Source organism: Apium graveolens, chromosome 10, assembly GCF_009905375.1.
Source record: "Apium graveolens cultivar Ventura chromosome 10, ASM990537v1, whole genome shotgun sequence".
NCBI lineage: Eukaryota > Viridiplantae > Streptophyta > Magnoliopsida > Apiales > Apiaceae > Apium > Apium graveolens.
The window spans coordinates 230,869,961-230,890,064 of record NC_133656.1 but is presented as its reverse complement, the minus strand read 5'-3'; the positions used below and the strand labels follow the sequence as shown (position 1 = coordinate 230,890,064).

Sequence of the window (20,104 nt, the reverse complement as noted above, 5' to 3'; positions counted from 1 at the left end):
GCATATGATGAATGTATGTGTAGAGTAGTTTATAAAGATGCATGCTTAATTAGATTAAGAATGTATGTATTAGATACGACACCCATGTCATGCTTTCTAAATAAGATAAAATCTGTAACGACTCAAGTTTTTACATTAAAAAACGATTATGAGATTCTCGTATTTATGAAACACGGAATAAAATACAAATTTTCTTTATTTCTGACATGAGGCGATTTTGTCAAAAGCGAGTTCTTTGAACTTGTAAGGTTGTGGGTTTTAAGCGAGACCGTTGTGACTCCCTCACTACCTGGAAATCAAACCATTGGCGAATATTGATTTGAAGTATTATATTCAAGGAAAAATTGGGAATCTCTTTATGATGGGAACATGATCGTTTTAAAATTAACAAAACCCTAAAGTTATTATTAAGTTGGTCAGATGCCTTCCAATAAATCTAATGCGTTAACCCTAGATCGATAAGGAGTGGTTTCGCCAAAGCGAAGTACTCCCATCTATCGTGGGAGATGTGTTGAAGTATATTGATACTTTTGACTATTGGGTTTGACTTAATAAGTTACCACAATATGATTGTGAACTTAGAGGCATATAGTTTGGCGAGATTTATTAGATAAATATGAACAAATGTTGTTCCACCAAGCTATCCAAGAGTTATATTGTTGATATAATTGACAAATGTTGTCTACCTAAATAATCATGTTTTAGGAGAAAAGCCAAAGCTGACCTAACGCATAGTGAAATATGGATCTTGGCTCACTAGAAAGGATATAGAAGATGTTCTTTCTGAATTAATAGTTAGGGCTATTGATTTTATAAAAATAGTGGAAGATATATATTGTGTGTATATATATATGAATAATCACTTGAACATAATTTAATGATCATCTGTAGACTAAGTCATTTTATGCACTTTAATATTGTAGATATCAAATGACAAATAACACAAATAACTTCTCTATGTAATAGTCCTTGAGAAGGACAAGCTGACATGAAATAATTTTCTCAATTGAAATGGAAACTTGAGGATTGACCTCAGGTTCAAGGATGTCACTCAAACCCCTCCCATATTTCTTCTAGCTGAGAATGAAACATGTGCTGAACAAAATGCTTACCAGAAGCAAATTGATTATGCGACTGATATTTCATGTCTCATGCTTGTAATTATGAGTGTTGGGCTTTAGAAGCAACAAGAGCATAATGATGCTTATGATATGATTGAGAACCTTCAAAGGATGTTTGAAGGATAGGCTCGTCAGAAAGATTTTACAATAATAAGGTACCATATTTTTGCATTAATGGGAGAATGATATCCAGTTGGACCACATGTTCTAAAGATGATACGTATATGTACCTTGATATTTTGGGTTTCAAGAATAGTCTAGAGAATCATCTTGATTTGATTAAACAATCTTTGAACAACTTCTATTCTTTGCTTGTTAAGAACAAAAGGAATGAGATAAACAGAACATTCACTGAGTTGTTAAGCATGTTTAGAACTGCTGAAAATAACACGGTAAAAACATGAATTACGTCCATATTGATGATGTACACATGGAATGCAAATGGGAAAGGAAAGTGGACAGGCAAGGTGAAGATTTGATCTTATTCGGTGCCAAACCATAGTCCAATCCCAAAGGGCTTTTGAAACCTAATAGTGGTGTTGCTAAAGGAGATGATTGTCATTTCTGTGGAAATAACTGGATGAATGGAAGTTAAATTGTTAAGCTTATTTGGAAGATCTAAAGAAGAAGACTAGAAATGGTCAAGCTTCAGGTATAGGGTTAGAATTGGAGCAAAAGTTGTTGCTATAGTTGAAGGAACTCGATACATAATTTTGCCCATAAGGCGAGATTGAGAACTTGATAAATTATTATTACGTGCCTGCCTTTGGCGGATACATTAATTCAATTTCTTGTCAGGAAAAGAAAGGTTTTCATTTTAATTAAATAAATAATAGTTATTTATTCTATTTCAATGATAAGACTTATAATGTTGCACAATTAGTTAACAATTTATATGTTCTAAGTTGACTCAAATCAAACATTACCTCTAGCATTTTCGTTAAGCCATATTAATGAGAAACACATTTCTGAGTTACATATAGATGAATACTTGGATAAGTTTGATTTTGAATCATACGGAAGATGCGAACTTTGTCTCATTGGCAAAATGACTAAAACTTTTTTTACCTGATCTGGTGAAAGGGCCACCGAACGATTATGACTTATACATAATGATGTATGTGGTCGAATGCGTATGATGGCAAAGGGGGCTTATACTACTTCCTAACATTTACTGATGATAACATTAGATATGGATATGTGGTTCTTATGAAGAACAAATCCGATTCTTTTGAAATGTTCAAAGAATATAAGTCCGAAGTAGAAAAGAAAACAAGGGAAAAGTATAAAAGTTTTACGATCAGATCGTGGAGAAGAATACTTAAACCTCAATTTCAAGAGTTTCTTGAAGGAGTGTGATAGTGTATCATAACTTACTCTTTCTGGAACACCTCAATGAAATAGAGATTCTGAAAGGAGAAATCGTACCTTGTTGGACATAGTGCGATTGATGATGAGTCAAACGGATATTTCAATCAGTTTCTGGGATTATACTCTAAAAACGGCTACATATACACTTAACCGAGTTTTGACAAAAGCTATTCAAAAGACTCTATATGAGATATGGATTGAGAAACGTCATAGCATGTTATTTATGAAAATTTGGGGTCATGAAGCGTTTGTAAAACGTTTAGCCTCTGACAAGCTTGGACCAAAATTAGATAGATGTTATTTTGTGGGATACCCAAGTGAGACTAGGGTATAGTTTTTATAATCCTTTCGGGAACAAAGTGTTTGTTGCTCGGGCCGCTGTATTTCATGAGGGAGAACTACTTTCTAAGAAAATCAGTGGGAGGATAATATATCTCGATGAAGATCAAGAACCACATGATAACATTGAACCATAGTTGGAATAAGATCAGTATGTACATCAAAATGTTGAAAGTAATCATGTCCAAGAAACACTGGTTATTCGTAGATCTAATAGGATTCACTATGAGCCCGGGAGAAATTATGAATTTTTTTTGACTCAAGATGGTGATGTGATGCTTACGAATAATGATAAGCCTCTCACCTACCAAGATGCTATGAACAGTTCAGACTCCCAGAGATGGCTAGAGGCCATGAAATCCGAGATGGAATCCATGTATCAAAATAAAGTATTGACTTTAGTTGATCCACTCGAAGGGGGTAAAACCTATAGGGTGCAAGTGGGTTTTCAAGAAGAAAACTGACATGGATGGTAAAGTACAGACCTATAAGGTACGACTATGATGAGACTTTTTCACTAGTTACTATGGTCAAGTCCATCAGGATTTTGTTAGCAATAGTTGCTTACTTTGACTATGAGATTTGGCAAATGGATGTCAAAACTGCTTTCTTATATGGGAGCCTTGAAGATGATGTATATATGATACAACCTGAGGGTTTTGTCAATCCAAAGTTTGCTAAGATAGTTTGTAATTGCTTCTATTTATTTATAGATTGAAGCAAGCCTCAAGGAGAATGAATATTCATTTTGATAAAACGGTCAAAGTGTTTGTCTTTATTCAAAACGAAGATGAGCCATGTGTTTACAAGAAGGTTAGTGGGAGCCATGTGACATTCCTAGTATAATATATAGATGACATATAACAAATAAGGAATGACATACCTTCTCTATAGGCTGTTAAGACTTGGTTGAGAAATAGTTTCTCGGTGAAATACTTAGGCGATGCTACCTATATATTAGGGATCAAGATCTATAGAGATAGATTGAAAAGATTAATCGACCTAGTCGGAGTACATAAATTGATAAAATATTGCATCATTTTAGGATGTAGGAGATAAAGAAAGGATATATTTCGATGTCTCGTGGGATAGTGATCTCAAAAGATAATTGCCCTATAAATCATTTGATGATAAGGGTTGTTTGAGAAAGCTCCATATGCTTTAGCAATAGGATCTATAATGTGTACAATGATATGTATTTATCCTGATGTTTCGTATGCTTTGAGCATGACGATCAGATTCCAGTCTAATCCAGGTGAGGGTCACTTGATAGTTTTCAAGAATATTTTTAAGTACTTAAAGAGGACTGAAGATTTATTTTTGGTGTATGGAGAAGATAGGGAACTGGTTGTAAAGGGTTACACTGATACTAGTTTCTGAACCTAATTTTTGGACAGACAAGGATGATTACGTGTCTATGTCTGGTTTGTGTTTTGTCTAAATATAATTGATGTTAGCTTGAATAGTTCACAACAAGAACATTGATGATTCTATAAAGGATGCCAAATATATTGATATTTTTTGAAACAACCAAGGAAACTGTTTAGGCATGTCCTAAGGCGATATCACCATATTAATGAGATTAATGATCAAGGAGATATAAATGTAAAGTGCATAGTAATGATAGTGTTGCAGACCCACTGACTAAGGCTTTGTCGCTGCAGAAGCACGATGGTCATACTAGTTCCATGAATATTAGATACATGGGTGACTGGCTCTAGTACAAGTGGGAGATTGTTAGTGTTTATGCCCTAGAGACAACACTATGATGTTTTAGTTTAAGACATTATGATTATTACTGTTTATGTTTTATCGATTATTCTCTTTATAATTTATGAATTCTTAATTTACTGCGATATAAATGTTAGATTAATAAATGTCCTTGGAATATGATATGCAATTCTATATCTCTAATTACGTGACTTAGAAATGAGATTTTGAGAATAGTATCAATATTTCTAAAGGTCCCTAGTCGAGTATTATTATTAAGGAACAACAATAATGCATAAAGACCGGTGTGTTTGTTGACTGATGATCATATCTCATTGATCATAGGTATGATGATACTAAAGTCAAAAACACAGACAAATGTATATGTATATGGTGCTGGACAGACCCAATGTGAGATTCTACATGTCTGTTGTGACATAAGTAATTCTCACAGTTATAATGATTTAATGGTCCTTAGGCCAGAAGTCATTATAATTCTATACGAGAATTAATATACATTGATTCCATTAAAAGTTATCCTTGACCGGGTAATGATAAAAGTGGATATTGGGTATATTATGAATCGTATGAGAAATATGAATGATCTAGATGGGATTTAACCCTCCTATTTTAGGAATGTTATTATTGGCCTCTTGTGTGAGCTAGACTACGAAATGTGTGGCCACGCTCAAATGTTGATTTGATATGATAGTCTACTCATTGATCAAGGAAACTTGGATTAAACTATGACGAGGATGACACATAATATGCCTCTAGTTTAATCTATAATATTTGATTAAAGGGATTATATTACATTGTACATTATTCACGATAGGTTTAATCGATCACCAATTCAATTATTATTATTTGGGTAGCAATGATGTATTACTAGATGCCGCTCATTGTTTACGATTTTAAATTAGATTTAAAATTCGTTGCCAACGTAATAATAAACTATAGGGTCACACACTAAGAATGCTTGAAGGATTATTTAATTTAAATTGGATTTAAATTATGTTGTGTATATGTTGTGTACTTGATGATTTCATGAACAAAACACCTTAGTAGATTTTACTTAGTGAAATAATGTAGCACTCGACGGATAAGATTTATAGTCCCGACGGATGATGACTTATTATCCATCGAGTGAGTAGCTTATGTAACAATAAGTCTGTAGCACATTTCTACATTCACCATTGTATAGATTATGTAAGTAGTATTCAAGTCATGTTGACTTTAACTAGATATGCAGAATAGGTTGATCAATTGTACATAAATGATGTCTTGAAATTCTGCATAAATGAAATGAAGTCAAGTGCCAGTTTGCTACCCGACGGATAACCTACAATGAAGTCGATGGATGATCAAATAGACAACCCGACAGATGTTCAATAACTCGAGGGATGATCATGAACCCGACGGATAAAGAATTCAAATATCTATTGACAGTGACAACACAGTCATATGCATCGAGTGGATGCAAATGGAATGTGGTAGCCTATTCAACTGGGTTTTCGAGAACAAAGAAGCATTGCCATTTCCATGCTATTATGAAGATATTCAAAGATGCTGGAATAGAGTAATGAAGTAGCATTGTAATAGACTAGATAGTTTTTGTTTTATTATCTTTTCCTATTACTTTGTAATCTTGGTGATATATAAACCAAGTAGTAGCAACTAAGACAATATTGATCTAAGCAAGAAAGCAGAGAAACATTTGTAAGCAGGATTCTTAGCATTTCTCTGTAGTCTTAGAAGTTCAATTGTTGTAAGCAGCTGTGAACATTTCTGCACACAGGGTTCTCTTGATATATAATATATATCTCTGGTGGAATCATTCAAATCCACCAGAAAGTTTTTAAAGACTCTTGTTTTTAATTACTTGTGTTTTGATTCACTTAAGTTTTTATTCCACATTGTGTTAATCAATACACTTATATTTATATTTAAGTTAGAACATTTTATTTCAAGAAAAAGTTTCAAGAATTCCATTCAACCCCCCTTCTGTAATTCTCGTCATATTGTTAAGGGACTAACAAATTATATTAAAGTAATTCGAATTATTTATAATATTAATTAAGTATGACTTAATTAATTAGATAAATATTGATATTCGAATTTACTAATATTAATTATGAAATATATTTGTTAAATAATTAAGTGAGACTTATTTATAATATAAATACGAATTTCGAATTAATAATAACTCCTAATTAGTTAAGAGTTATAATTCGTTTTTCTACTCTCTATATAATATCTTTTGTGTGGCTGATTTTTTGGGTAAAAAAAGCAAGACTTTTACTAAAACCCTAGCTACCAAGAGAGAAGATGGAGAGAGCAAGAAGAAACAAGTTTGTGCTAGTACACATCCAATCCTTGAGTTCAAGCATTCGTTTGGATACCGATAGAGCGTAGATCGCGAGAGCGGGATGCGTGGTGATAAACAAGCTTTGGATCTCCATTAGTCAACCAATTGGTAAAGCTTCTTAAGGTAAACAATCTGATCTACGAATTAAATATATGTTTTTTGCATGGATCCTGCGGCGGGTTTCGAAAATTATGATTTTTACGGTTTTAATTACTGTTTTCGTTGCGTTTATGTGCTTGAAACCCTTCAGGAGTCAACCCTTATCACAATGCAGTTTTAGTTATCACCTTGGACATCTTTAATAATGAAGTAAGAAAAATGCTGATAGACAATGGTTCCTCGGTAAATATTCTCTTCAAGCACACAGTGGATCGATTGCAGTTAGGGAGCGTCCACTCAAATGATTGCCAGGAGGACCCACTCTATGGGTTCAGACACAATTTAGTCCCAATTCAAGGGACCTTTATCTACCTGTCATTTTTAGAACTGCACCTAACCAAGTAACTCATGTCATCAAGTTTTATGTCATCAACACTCCTTCATCATACAATGAAATCATTGGCAGGTCAGTTCTAACCATGATGCAAACGATAACTTCAATCTCCCATCTCAAAATCAAGTTCCCAACCCGACAGGAGTCGGGGAGATAAAAGGAGATTATGGAGTTGCTGAAACATGTTATAACCAGGGGTTAGTCATGGCAGAAACCCACCAGGACAACAAAAGGAAGGCCACAGTCCTTCGCAAATAGCAAAGCATAAAGAAGCACCGACCCCGACCAAGGGAAGAAACAACAAAAGAAGTACAACTCATTGAATCAAGTCCGGACCCAGAAGCAAGCATACCAAGTCCGGAGGGACCGATAAGCAACCAAGTCATGGTAGTCGACAAGCCAAATCAGGTCCTACACCGAGCTAGTCCTACCATACAAGCAACCAGAGACAAAGAATCAGAACAAGTCAACTTCTACTTGAAGAAGAACTTAGAAGCCCGAATTAATCAAATGATCTCAAAAAAAGAACAAGCAAAAATCGAGGCAGCAGTTGAAACAAATGAAGTACGGATTGATGAAAGTAGCCCTAACAAAAAGGTGAAAGTTGGGTCAGGACTAGAGGAGTCCTTTAGAGAAAGACTAGTGTCCTTGCTTCGGGAGTACAAAGATGTGTTTTCCTGGAGTCCAAGAGATATGCCCGGACTACATGAGTCCATAGCAATGCACAGCTTGGATGTCAACCCCAACAGAAAACCAGTCAAGCAGAAGCGAAGGAACTTCGCCCCGGAGAGGCAAAAAGCCATAGACGAAGAAGTAGAGAAGTTACTCAAAACGGGAATCATCAAAGAAAACAAGTACCCGGAGTGGCTATATAATGTTTTCATGGTAAAGAAGTCGAACGACAAGTGGAGAATATGTGTGGACTACACTGATTTGAATGATGCATGCCTGAAGGACCCATACCCTCTCCCCAATATTGATCAGTTGATAGATGCCATCTCCAGACACATCATGCTAAGTTTCATGGATGCCTTTTCCGGATACAACCAGATCAAGATGAACCTGAATGAACCACCTCTTGGTACCCCTTTCCTACGAGTCAATTTTGGGCCACATTTTAGCTCTAATCAATCAATAAATGACTTTCCATCATATTAGAGTCACTTTGCACCCTATAAGAGACATTTTCCACCATATATTTGTACAATTAACATGTTAACATCATAACATCCAATTTGACATCCTTTTACCACCTCCCAGTGCCACTTTCATACAAGTCAATTTTGTTCCACATTTTGGCTCTAATCAAACATATAAGTCACTTTTCACCATATTGGAGTCACTTTGCACCCTATAAGAGTCACTTTCCACCATATATTTGTAAAATTAACATGATAACGTCATATAAATGCAATTTGACATCCTTTTACCACCTCGTCGTTCCACTTTCACACAAGTCAATTTTGTTCCACATTTTGGCTCTAATCAACCATGTAAGTCACTTTTGACCATATTAGAGTCACTTTGCACCCTATAAGACTCACTTGCCACCAGATATTGATACAATTAACATGTTAATATCAGGTACATGCAATTTGATATCTTTCAACCACCTCTTGGTACCCCTTTCCTACGAGTTAATTTTGGGCCACATTTTGGCTCTAATCAATCATGTAAATGACTTCCCATCATATTAGAGTCACTTTGCACCCTATAAGAGATATTTTCCACCATATATTTGTACAATTAACATGTTAACATCATATACATCCAATTTGACATCCTTTTACCACCTCTCAGTGCCACTTTCATACAAGTCAATTTTGTTCCATATTTTGGCTCTAATCAATCATGTAAGTCAATTTTCACAATATTAGAGTCACTTTGCACCCTATAAGAGTCACTTGACACCAAGTATTGATACAATTAATATGTTAACATCATGTACATGCAATTTGACATCCCTTAACCACCTCTTGGTACCCCTTTCCTATGAGTCAATTTTGGGCCACATTTTGGCTATAATTAATCATGTAAGTGACTCCCATCATATTAGAGTCACTTTGCACCCTATAAGAGATATTTTACCCCATAAATTTGTACAATTAACATGTTAACATCATATACATCCACTTTGACATCCTTTTACCACCTCTCAGTGCCACTTTCATTAAAGTTAATTTTGTTCCACACATTGGCTCTAATCAACCATGTAAGTCACTTTTCACCATATTGGAGTCACTTTGCACCCAATAAGAGTCACTTGCCACATATATTGATACAATTAACATGTTAAAATCATGTACATGCAATTTGACATCCTTTAACCATCTCTTGGTACCCCTTTCCTACGAGTCAATTTTGGGCCACATTTTGGCTCTAATCAACCATGTAAGTCACTTTTCATCATATTAGAGTCACTTTTCACCCTATAAGAGTCACTTACCACTATATATTTGTACAATTAACATGTTAACATCATATACATCCAATTTGACATACTTTTACCACCTCTTAGTGCCACTTTCATACAAGTCAATTTGGTTCCACATTTTGGCTCTAATCAACCATAGTCACTTTTCACCATATTGGAGTCACTTTGCACCCTATACGAGTCACTTGTCACATATATTGATACAATTAACATGTTAATATCATGTACATGCAATTTAACATTCGTTAACAATCTCTTGGTACCCCTTTTCTACGAGTCAATTTTGGGCCACATTTTGGCTCTAATTAACCATATAAGTCACTTTTCATCATATTAGAGTTACTTTGCACCCTATAAGAGTCACTTACCATTATATATTTGTACAATTAATATGTGAACATCATGTACATGCAATTTGACATCCTTTTACCACCTCTTCGTGCCACTTTCATACCAATCAAATTTGTTCCACATTTTGGCTCTAATCAACCATGTAAGTCACTTTTCACTATATTTGAGTCACTTTGCACCCTATAAGAGTCACTTTCCACCATATATTTGTACAATTAACATATTAACGTCATATAAATGCAATTTGACATCCTTTTACCACCTCCTCGTTCCACTTTCATACAAGCCAATTTTGTTCCACATTTTAGCTCTAATCAACCATGTAAGTCACTTTTGACCATAATAGAGTCACTTTGCACCCTATAAGACTCACTTTCCGCCATATATTGATGCAATTAACATGTTAACATCATGTACTTGCAATTTGACATTCTTTAACAACCTCTTGGTACCCCTTTCCTACGTGTCAATTTTGGGCAACATTTTGGCTCTAATCAATCATGTAAGTGACTTCCCATCATATTAGAGTCACTTTGCACCATATAAGAGACATTTTCCACCATATATTTGTAAAATTAACATGTTAACATCATAACATCCAATTTGACATCCTTTTACCACCTCCTAGTGCCACTTTCATACAAGTCAATTTTGTTCCACATTTTGGCTCTAATCAACCATGTAAGTCAATTTTCACCATATTGGAGTCATTTTGCACCCTATAAGAGTCACTTGCCACATATATTAATACAATTAACATGTTAACATCATGTACATGTAATTTGATATCCTTTAACCACCTCTTGGTACCCCTTTCCTACGAGTCAATTTTGGGCAACATTTTGGCTCCAATCAATCATGTAAGTGACTTCCGATCATATTAGAGTCACTTTGCACACTATAAGAGACATTTTCCACCATATATATGTACAATTAATATTTAACATCATATATATCCAATTTGACAACCTTTTACCACCTCCTAGTGCCACTTTTATACAGTCAATTTTGTTCCACGTTTTGGCTCTAATCAACCATGTTAGTCACTTTTGACCATATTTGAGTCAATTTGCACCCTATAAGACTAACTTGCTACCATATATTGATACAATTAACATGTTAACACTCGTAGGAAAGGGGTACCAAGAGGTGGTTAAGGATGTCAAATTGCATGTACATGATGTTAACATGTTAATTGTATCAATATATGGTGGCAAGTGAGTCTTATAGGGTGCAAAGTGACTCTAATATGGTCAAAAGTGACTTACATGGTTGATTAGAGCCAAAATGTGGAACAAAATTGACTTGTATGAAAGTGGAACGAGGAGGTGGTAAAAGGATGTCAAATTGCATTTATATGACGTTAACATGTTAATTGTACAAATATATGATGGAAAGTGACTCTTACAGGGTGCAAAATGACTCCAATATGGTGAACATTGACTTACATGGTTGATTAGAGCCAATGTGTGGAACAAAATTAACTTGTATGAAAGTGGCAATGAGAGGTAGTAAAAGGATGTCAAATTGGATATATATGATGTTAACATGTTAATTGTACAAATTTATGGTGGAAAATGTCTCTTATAGGGTGCAAAGTGACTCTAATATGATGGAAAGTCACTTACATGATTGATTAGAGCCAAAATGTGGCCAAAAATTGACTTGTAGGAAAGGGGTACCAAGAGGTGGTTAAAGAATGTCAACTTGCATATACATGATGTTAACATATTAATTGTTTCAATATATGGTGGCAAGTGACTCTTATAGGGTGCAAAGTGACTCCAATATGGTGAAAAGTGACTTACATGGTTGATTAGAGCCAAAATTTGGAACAAAATTGACTTGTATGAAAGTGGCACTAAGAGGTGGTAAAAGGATATCAAATTGGATGTATATGATGTTAACATGTTAATTGTACAAATATATAGTGGTAAGTGCCTTTTATAGGGTGTAAAGTGACTCTAATCAAATGAAAAGTGACTTACATGGTTGATTAGAGCCAAAATGTGGCCCAAAATTGACTCGTAGGAAAGGTTTACCAAGAGATGGTTAAAGGATGTCAAATTGCATTTACATGATGTTAATATCTTAATTGTATCAATATATGTGGCAAGTGACTCGTATAGGGTGCAAAGTGACTCCAATATGGTGAAAAGTGACTTACATGGTTGATTAGAGCCAAACATTGGGTTTGGAATCTGTTGTTAGAAATGGTATTACTGGCCCGTTATATAATATCATTGTCTGCCTATATCAAAGATTCGGTGACTAATTGGAAGATATGTTCTATATATAATAGGAGAACAAGGGTATAATTTCATGAGATTAAAAAGTCTCATTTAAAAGACTAAATTACCCCTGTTTTTAATATTTATATAAAATTTGTGGTTTGTGGGAATCGAACTCAAGTTATTTCATTCAACTATACAACCTCTTACCACTACACTATATTGTCACATATGTTTTTTATCATACACATAATATGTAAGTGTGTTAAATTAATATTTTATTTAACTTTAAAGATACTTACTTGAATTCCGCAAAAAAAATATAGTTAATTGAATATTTGTACAGTTAATTTTAAAGAATTGAATTCCAGATATAAAATTAGGCATAGTACATAAATGGATTATTATCTTATTTATTAATCATTTTTTAGTTTGAAAATATATCTCATATATTTTTAACATATTTTTTTATTATAAAAAGTAATTAAAATGTACATATATAATTTTAAAAAAAATATTAAAAATAGAATCGCTTATATATAAATAATTTATATTGGTATTACATATTTAGATAAGTTTGAATTATAATGAGTCAATGCATTTTAGAACTTGGCCCATTGTGCAAAAAATACTAGAAATTTGATTACATGACCCGGCCGAAAAACATCGTCACATTCTACGTTTATTAAATTTAAATTACAAGCTCAGCGAGAATATCTTACCAATAATGTAAAATTTTTTAATATTCTATGTTAATATAAATTAATGTGTTTGATGTTTTTATAGGATCAAATCAATTGATTATTTATATTAAAATTACTAATTTCACTGGTAACGTATTGTTATTTTTGGGATTTGTCCCGATTTTAAGAATATTTGAAATTTGAAATGAGATCTCATGAGATTTGTTAAAACTACGATGATATATTAAATCAATTTATTTTTTCATTTTTCACTTTAAAAAAACTAGCTTTTTAATAAAGAATTCTTTTAGATCAACAATATTCATTGATCAAGATAATATTGTACAAATATTTTGAATTATTTTAATATTTTGAATTATTCAAATAAAAGTTATATATATACTATATTGTGGCATTTGATTCAATGCATTTTATATTATTTAAGGAGAAAAACATACATTATTCAATAATTTGAAGGAATTAACCAGTTCAATTGATATTTATAAAACTTTATCGAACTGAAATTTTTTAATTTTAAGAGAATAGTATAAAATGTTATCAAATTATTATATGAAGAAATATTAGAGTCGTAATGAAAGAAACTTAAAAACGGTTTAAATAATGATATAATTACAATTTTCTTTCGAATTCTTGTTAAAAATCATGAATATCAATAATAAGTCTTGAATTTAAATAATTCATTTTTATGTTACAACCATGATTGATACTCGGTTGCATAAAAAATAGATATGGATTTTTTGTCAGTGATAATGTGAATACCATATATAAATTATAGCAATTTATTTATTACATAATTTTAATTTTTTAAATAATTATAAATGCATGTTATTTAAGTAATCAATTGTCTCACTATATGTTAATAATGATTATACATGTACATAAATCAGATATTTTACATATAAATAATTGAAATCATCATAATTTACTAAAAGATGTAACATACAATAATTTACATGCTAACACACACACATACATATAACTTAATCTTGCTTTGTTAATAGTGGTGTAAATAAAAATCTAGCATTTTCCCATATATACATACGTTGAATTTCAAAAACTAATATTTTTTATTAAAATTAACTTTAATATTAACAATAATATAAATTTTACATTATTGTATATTATGATTGCAAGTCATTCTAACTTCGGTTATGAATTTTTTATCTTTTTAAATTGAATAAGTTAATTGTAAGTTAGTAGTGAACGCAGTAATAATATAAAGCAGTACATATAGTTTATTTAAATAAAATTCAAGATTTTGGTCAACTCTGTATTCAACATATATGTTAATTTTTAGTTTTTATTTGTAAACATACTAACGACATTCTATAAATTAAGTTTAATCGTTTCGTTTTAAATTTACACTTACTACCATGTTTATTTTCATTCATTAAATATAAAATAATGTGTAAGGAAAAATATAATATAATAATAGTTGAGGGGATACTCACTCCTAAAAGTGAAGAACCATTTGAAACTCCTAATGTTATAGAGGGGACATGAAACTTGTTGGAGAGAAATTTTATCTCCATTTCTTCAAAATTTGACTCAAAAACCTATATAAGGTTATTGTTGGAGTTACTCTAAAAACAGTATAATTGCATGATGCATAAAAAAACTCTAAAAAATGATCCGTGCCTCGCACGAGTTATTATGCTATTAGGTATGAAGGATCAACAAGTTAATCATAAAATGATTAATTAACAACTCAGTATTACAAGTATTATGCCCGTATTACACATACTCTGTGATTATATGTGATTATATGTTAATCTCTAGTAAAAAATTAACTCATTGTGGTAATTTTTTTTCCATCCAAATGATTATAGCGTGTAGATGTTTTACAGTAATTAATTTAAGTTAGGTTTAACTAAAGTACATAGTTGGTTATTAAGAAATGTAGTCATGTATTGCTTTATAACTTCAAAAAATGAGAAAATTAAAAGTTACTGAAAAATGATTAAAAAATACCATTAATGGTTGGTATGCGGATAAATAAGAAATGGATAATAAAGAGAATAAATGAATGTAAATAATTAAGAAGCGATAAAGTGGATATAGGAAATGAAGAAGAGAGAGAATGAGTGGAGGATAATTAAAAATGAATAAGAGAGAGAATGAGTGTAGAGTAATATAATAATCGTAGAAGAGAGAATAAGTGGAGTGATGGAGTAGAAAAATAAACGTGGAAATGACATTAATGACCTTTACTATAATGAAAATTAATCATGATAAGGATTAACTAAGGGTATGGTTGGTAATTTGGAGGGGTGGGTTAGTTGAAAAATTAGATATATATTTTTTATAATAATGACTTGATTGCTTGGGTTAATAGTTCATTTTTTAGCTTGCGATAATAACTCATCAATGCGATATTCTTTTTGTTGTATCCAAAAAAATTTCATTTTATTGAATTGAGTATCTCTTAAATTTCTTGACTTAGGATATATCCTTTAAGTTTATGTATTTAAGATACATAATAAATTTTTTAATTAAATTTTAAAAATATAAATTTATATGTTAATCTCTAGTAAAAAATTAACTCATTGTGGTAATTTTTTTCCATCCAAATGATTATAGTGTGTAGATGTTTTACAGTAATTAATTTAAGTTAGGTTTAACTAAAGTACATAGCTAGTTATTAAGAAATGTAGACCTATATTGCTTTATAACTTCAAAAAATGAGAAAATTAAAAGTTACAGAAAAATGATTAAAAAAATACCATTAATGGTTGATATGCGGATAAATAAGAAATGGATGATAAAGGGAATAAATGGATGTAAATAATTAAAAAGTAATAAAGTGGATATAGGAAATGAAGAAGAGAGAAAATGAGTGGAGGATAATTAAAAATGAAGAAGAGAGAGAATGCGTGTAGGATAATATAATAATTTGGAGAAGAGAGAATAAGTGGAGTGATGAAGTGGAAAAATAAATGTGGAAATGACATTAATGACCTTTACTATAATGAAAATTAATCATGGTAAGGATTAACTAAGGGTATGGTTGGTAATTTGGAGGGGTGGGTTACTAGAGGAATTAGATATATATTGATTTAATATGGAGAAGAGAGAAAAATTAATTTTTTATTATTAAAAGTGAAGGTAAGGAATCATTAATGGTTACTTATAAATAAGGCATGAGGGGAGAATGTTAACTTTTTAAAAAATCACTAAGATGCCAACATTCCTTAAATTTTAGTTTAAGATCTTAAATAGTTAACTTGTTGCAGTTGCTCTAAATGGATGTAAATAATTAAGAAGTGATAAAGTGGATATAGGAAATGAAGAAGAGAGAGAATAAGTAGAGGATAATTAAAAATGAAGAAGAGAGAGAATGAGTGCAGGGTAATATAATAATTGGATAAGAGAGAATGAGTGAAGTGATGGAGTGGAAAAATAAATGTGGAAATGACATTAATGACCTTTGTCATAATGAAAATAAACCATGGTAAGAATTAACTAGGGGTATGGTTGGTAATTTGGAGGGGTGGGTTACTTGAGGAATTAAATATATATCTTTTAAGTTTATGTATTTAAGATACATAATAAATTTTTTAATTAAATTTTAAAAATATAAATTTGTATGTTAATCTCTAGTAAAAAATTAACTCATTATGGTAATTTTTTTCCATCCAAATGATTATAGTGTGTAGATGTTTTACAGTAAATAATTTAAGTTAGGTTTAACTAAAATATGTAGTTGGTTATTAAGAACCTATATTGTTTTATAACTTTAAAAAATGAGAAAATTAAAAGTTACTGAAAAATGATTAAAAAATACCATTAATGGTTGATATGCTGATAAATAAGAAATTGATGATAAAGAGAATAAATGGATGTAAATAATTAAGAAGTGATAAAGTGGATATAGGAAATGAAGAATATAGAGAATGAGTGGAGGATAATTAAAAATGAAGAACAGAGAGAATGCAAGTAGAGTAATATAATAATTGGAAAAAAGAGAATAAGTAGAGTGATGAAGTGGAAAAATAAATATGGAAATGACATTAATGACCTTTATTATAATGAAAATTAACCAGGGTAATGATTAACTAAGGATATGGTTGGTAATTTGGAGGTATGGATTACTCGAGGAATTAGATATATATTGATAGTAAGAAGCGTTTATGAATCCAAATGTCTCTGAGGTATGATAATTAATTACTGTAATAGTAGAACAAGTTGGTGCTAGTTGATAAGAACTTAAGTAGAATAAATATATTGTCTTTGTACACTAATCCTCCAATTGTCTTGTATGATCCAATATATACGGGTCAACAACACTATCTGTAATTTTAGGTTAGAGTGAATTGGAGGGAAGTGCACTGGGAGCTAAGCAGACGACCTACTTGTTGGCGAAGTTTGTAAAACAGCCAGTTAGTTACTCATAAGTGGTTTTTTATTTTTTTTAAAACCTGTTTTAATGGAAGAATGAGTAATCTGTTCCCCTGGCCTCTGAGAGTAACCTTTGGATACACGCTTTCGACTAATAGTACAGTCTTCCTGAGCATCACTCTTCTATTATATTTCTCAACTGTCTTGACTGCTCTCTCTTTAGTGTTTATGTACTACTGAGATCATTTCTTTGTAAACAGGAATCTCTCTCTCTCTCTCTCCCCCCCCCCTCTCCCTCTCTCTCTCTATCTCTCTCTCCCTCCCTCCCTACCTCTCTCTCTCCCTCTCCCTCTCCCTACCTCTCTCTCTCTCTCTCTCTCTCTCTCTCTCCCTCTCTCTTTCTCTCTCTCTCTCTCCCTCTCTCTTTCTCTCTCTCTCTCACTCTCTCTCTCTCTCTCTCTATTCATCACTTGAAAAAGAAACAAAAGAAAGATGGAGGAGATAAAAGGTAGCTGCATAATTCTGTATCCATCTCCAGGAGTTGGGCACTTGGTCTCACTGGTAGAGCTGGGAAAGCTCATTACGCGTCATCATCCCAACTCATTTTCCAAAATCATCATTCTCATCACAACTGCACCACATCTGGACTCTGGCGCTACTGCACCCTACATAAGCAGTGTCTCATCTACCACGCCTTCCATCATTTTCCACCATCTCCCTACCACCCCTCTCCCACCAAATTCCAAATCTTCTGTTGATGCCTTACACTATGAGGTCCAGAGCTTTAACAATGCCAACGTCCTTCAAGCCCTTCAAACAATCTCCTCAACACAATATAAAATCAAAGCCTTCATTATGGACTTCTTTTGCAATGCAGCTTCTGAAGTTTCTTCGGTGCTTAATATACCAACTTATTACTTCATTGTATCTGCAGCCTCCAGTCTTTCGGCCTTCCTTTATCTCCCAACTATGCACCAAAAGATTACGACATCTTTTAAAGATCTGAATGCTTATGTTCAGTATCCAGGTATACCTCCCATATTTTCATCAGACGTTCCTGATCCCGTGCTTGACAGAAATAGTGTGGAGTACGAATATTGTATGGAGGCAGCAATCAAAATGGCTAAATCTGATGGAATTATCGTAAATACATTCTACGGTTTAGAACCAAGAGCCATTTCAGCAATTTCTGATGGGCTCTGCATTCCAGATGCCCCCACTCCCCCTATCTATTGTATAGGCCCTTTACTCTGTGAAAATCAGATGGATAGCGAGGATAATGAAAGCTTGGTATGGCTCAATTCTCAACCTAGTAAGAGTGTGATTTTTCTATGCTTCGGAAGCTTGGGTGTTTTTGTAGAAGAGCAACTAAAAGAAATTGCCGTGGGATTAGAAAACAGCGGCCAAAGGTTTCTTTGGGTTGTTAGGAGTCCACCACCCAAAGACGATGATTATGAGAACAAAAGTACATTAGCACCACATGAATTTGATCTAAGAAGGTTTCCTGGAGAGAACCAAAGGGAGGGGACTTGTTGTGAAGTCATGGGCGCCACAGGTTGCGGTGCTGAGTCATGATTCAGTGGGGGGATTTGTTACTCATTGCGGATGGAACTCAATTATGGAAGCGGTGTGTGCTGGGATACCGATGATCGGGTGGCCATTGTATGCAGAACAAAGGATGAACAGGGTCTTTCTAGTGGAAGAACTAAAGATTGGACTGGGGTTAGATAAGTCTGATGGGGGAAGTTTTGTGAGAGGTGCTGAGATAGAGAAGCGAGTTAGAGAGTTAATGGAATCGGATAATGGGGAAAGGATGAGGCACCGAGTTTTGGAATTAAGAGATGCTGCTAAGGTTGCGATGACTGATGAGGATGGATCTTCACGCGTTGCGTTAACTAAATTGATTACCGTGTGCGGAAAATGTAATTTGGAACAATGAAGTTTTAGTGGCTTGATATTGTTGTGGTGTAGAAACTTAAATGCAGTTACGGTATATCTTTGCTACCGCAAACTGCAGATTGCAATGCTGGCTCCTTTTATGTAATGAATAATGTGCATGTAGTATGTAATCTCCAGATAATACCAGTAAGTTTTATGCTGCCTCACAATCTTGTGTTGGCTAAGGCTTCCCCTTCAAATGCTATACCCCAACCCCCAAACCCAATCAAGATGCACTAAGAAAGGAGCCGGAACAGTTCCCATGATGTTTTAAAGCAAGTAATGGTAGATGAAAAATGGTTATAGTCATTGTATTAACATGATACCAAAAAATGATTTCCGACTTACGATTTGTGGGTTTCTTAAACTCCACCATGCGACATGCGAAGGGATCACCTGAGAAGAGTTTACCACTGCATGGACCAGCCTGCAAGTACAGTGCTGGCACATGGTTTCTTGGGAAAGAACCACAAGTATGGAGCTTCTTGTGAAATCAGGGCTTCACATGCGGTGCTAGCTGGATCACGACTCCATTTATGGGTTTATTTATTTTGATATAATTGTCAGGCCGTGGTTACAGGAGTCTGATGGAGGAAGGTTTATTGTTTATTTTTTAATTTTTTTATCTTGTGATTTTTACCACTATTAAAACAGTTGTGCATTGTGCAGCTTGTTATCCAAGTGACTAGAAAGATGTAGAAACGAA

The 20,104-nt window shown here is 33.1% G+C and overlaps 1 protein-coding gene across 1 annotated transcript; it reads left to right on the top strand.

Annotated features, from left to right (window-relative positions):
- Positions 1–17,473: 17,473 nt before the first annotated feature.
- On the top strand, positions 17,474–19,988 carry LOC141692735 (UDP-glycosyltransferase 88B1-like). Its single transcript, XM_074497667.1, is given in 2 exon segments — positions 17,474–18,954; positions 18,956–19,988. Coding segments are annotated over 2 exon segments (1,446 nt in total). The 5' UTR covers positions 17,474–17,952; the 3' UTR covers positions 19,400–19,988.
- The last annotated feature ends 116 nt before the right edge of the window (positions 19,989–20,104 follow it).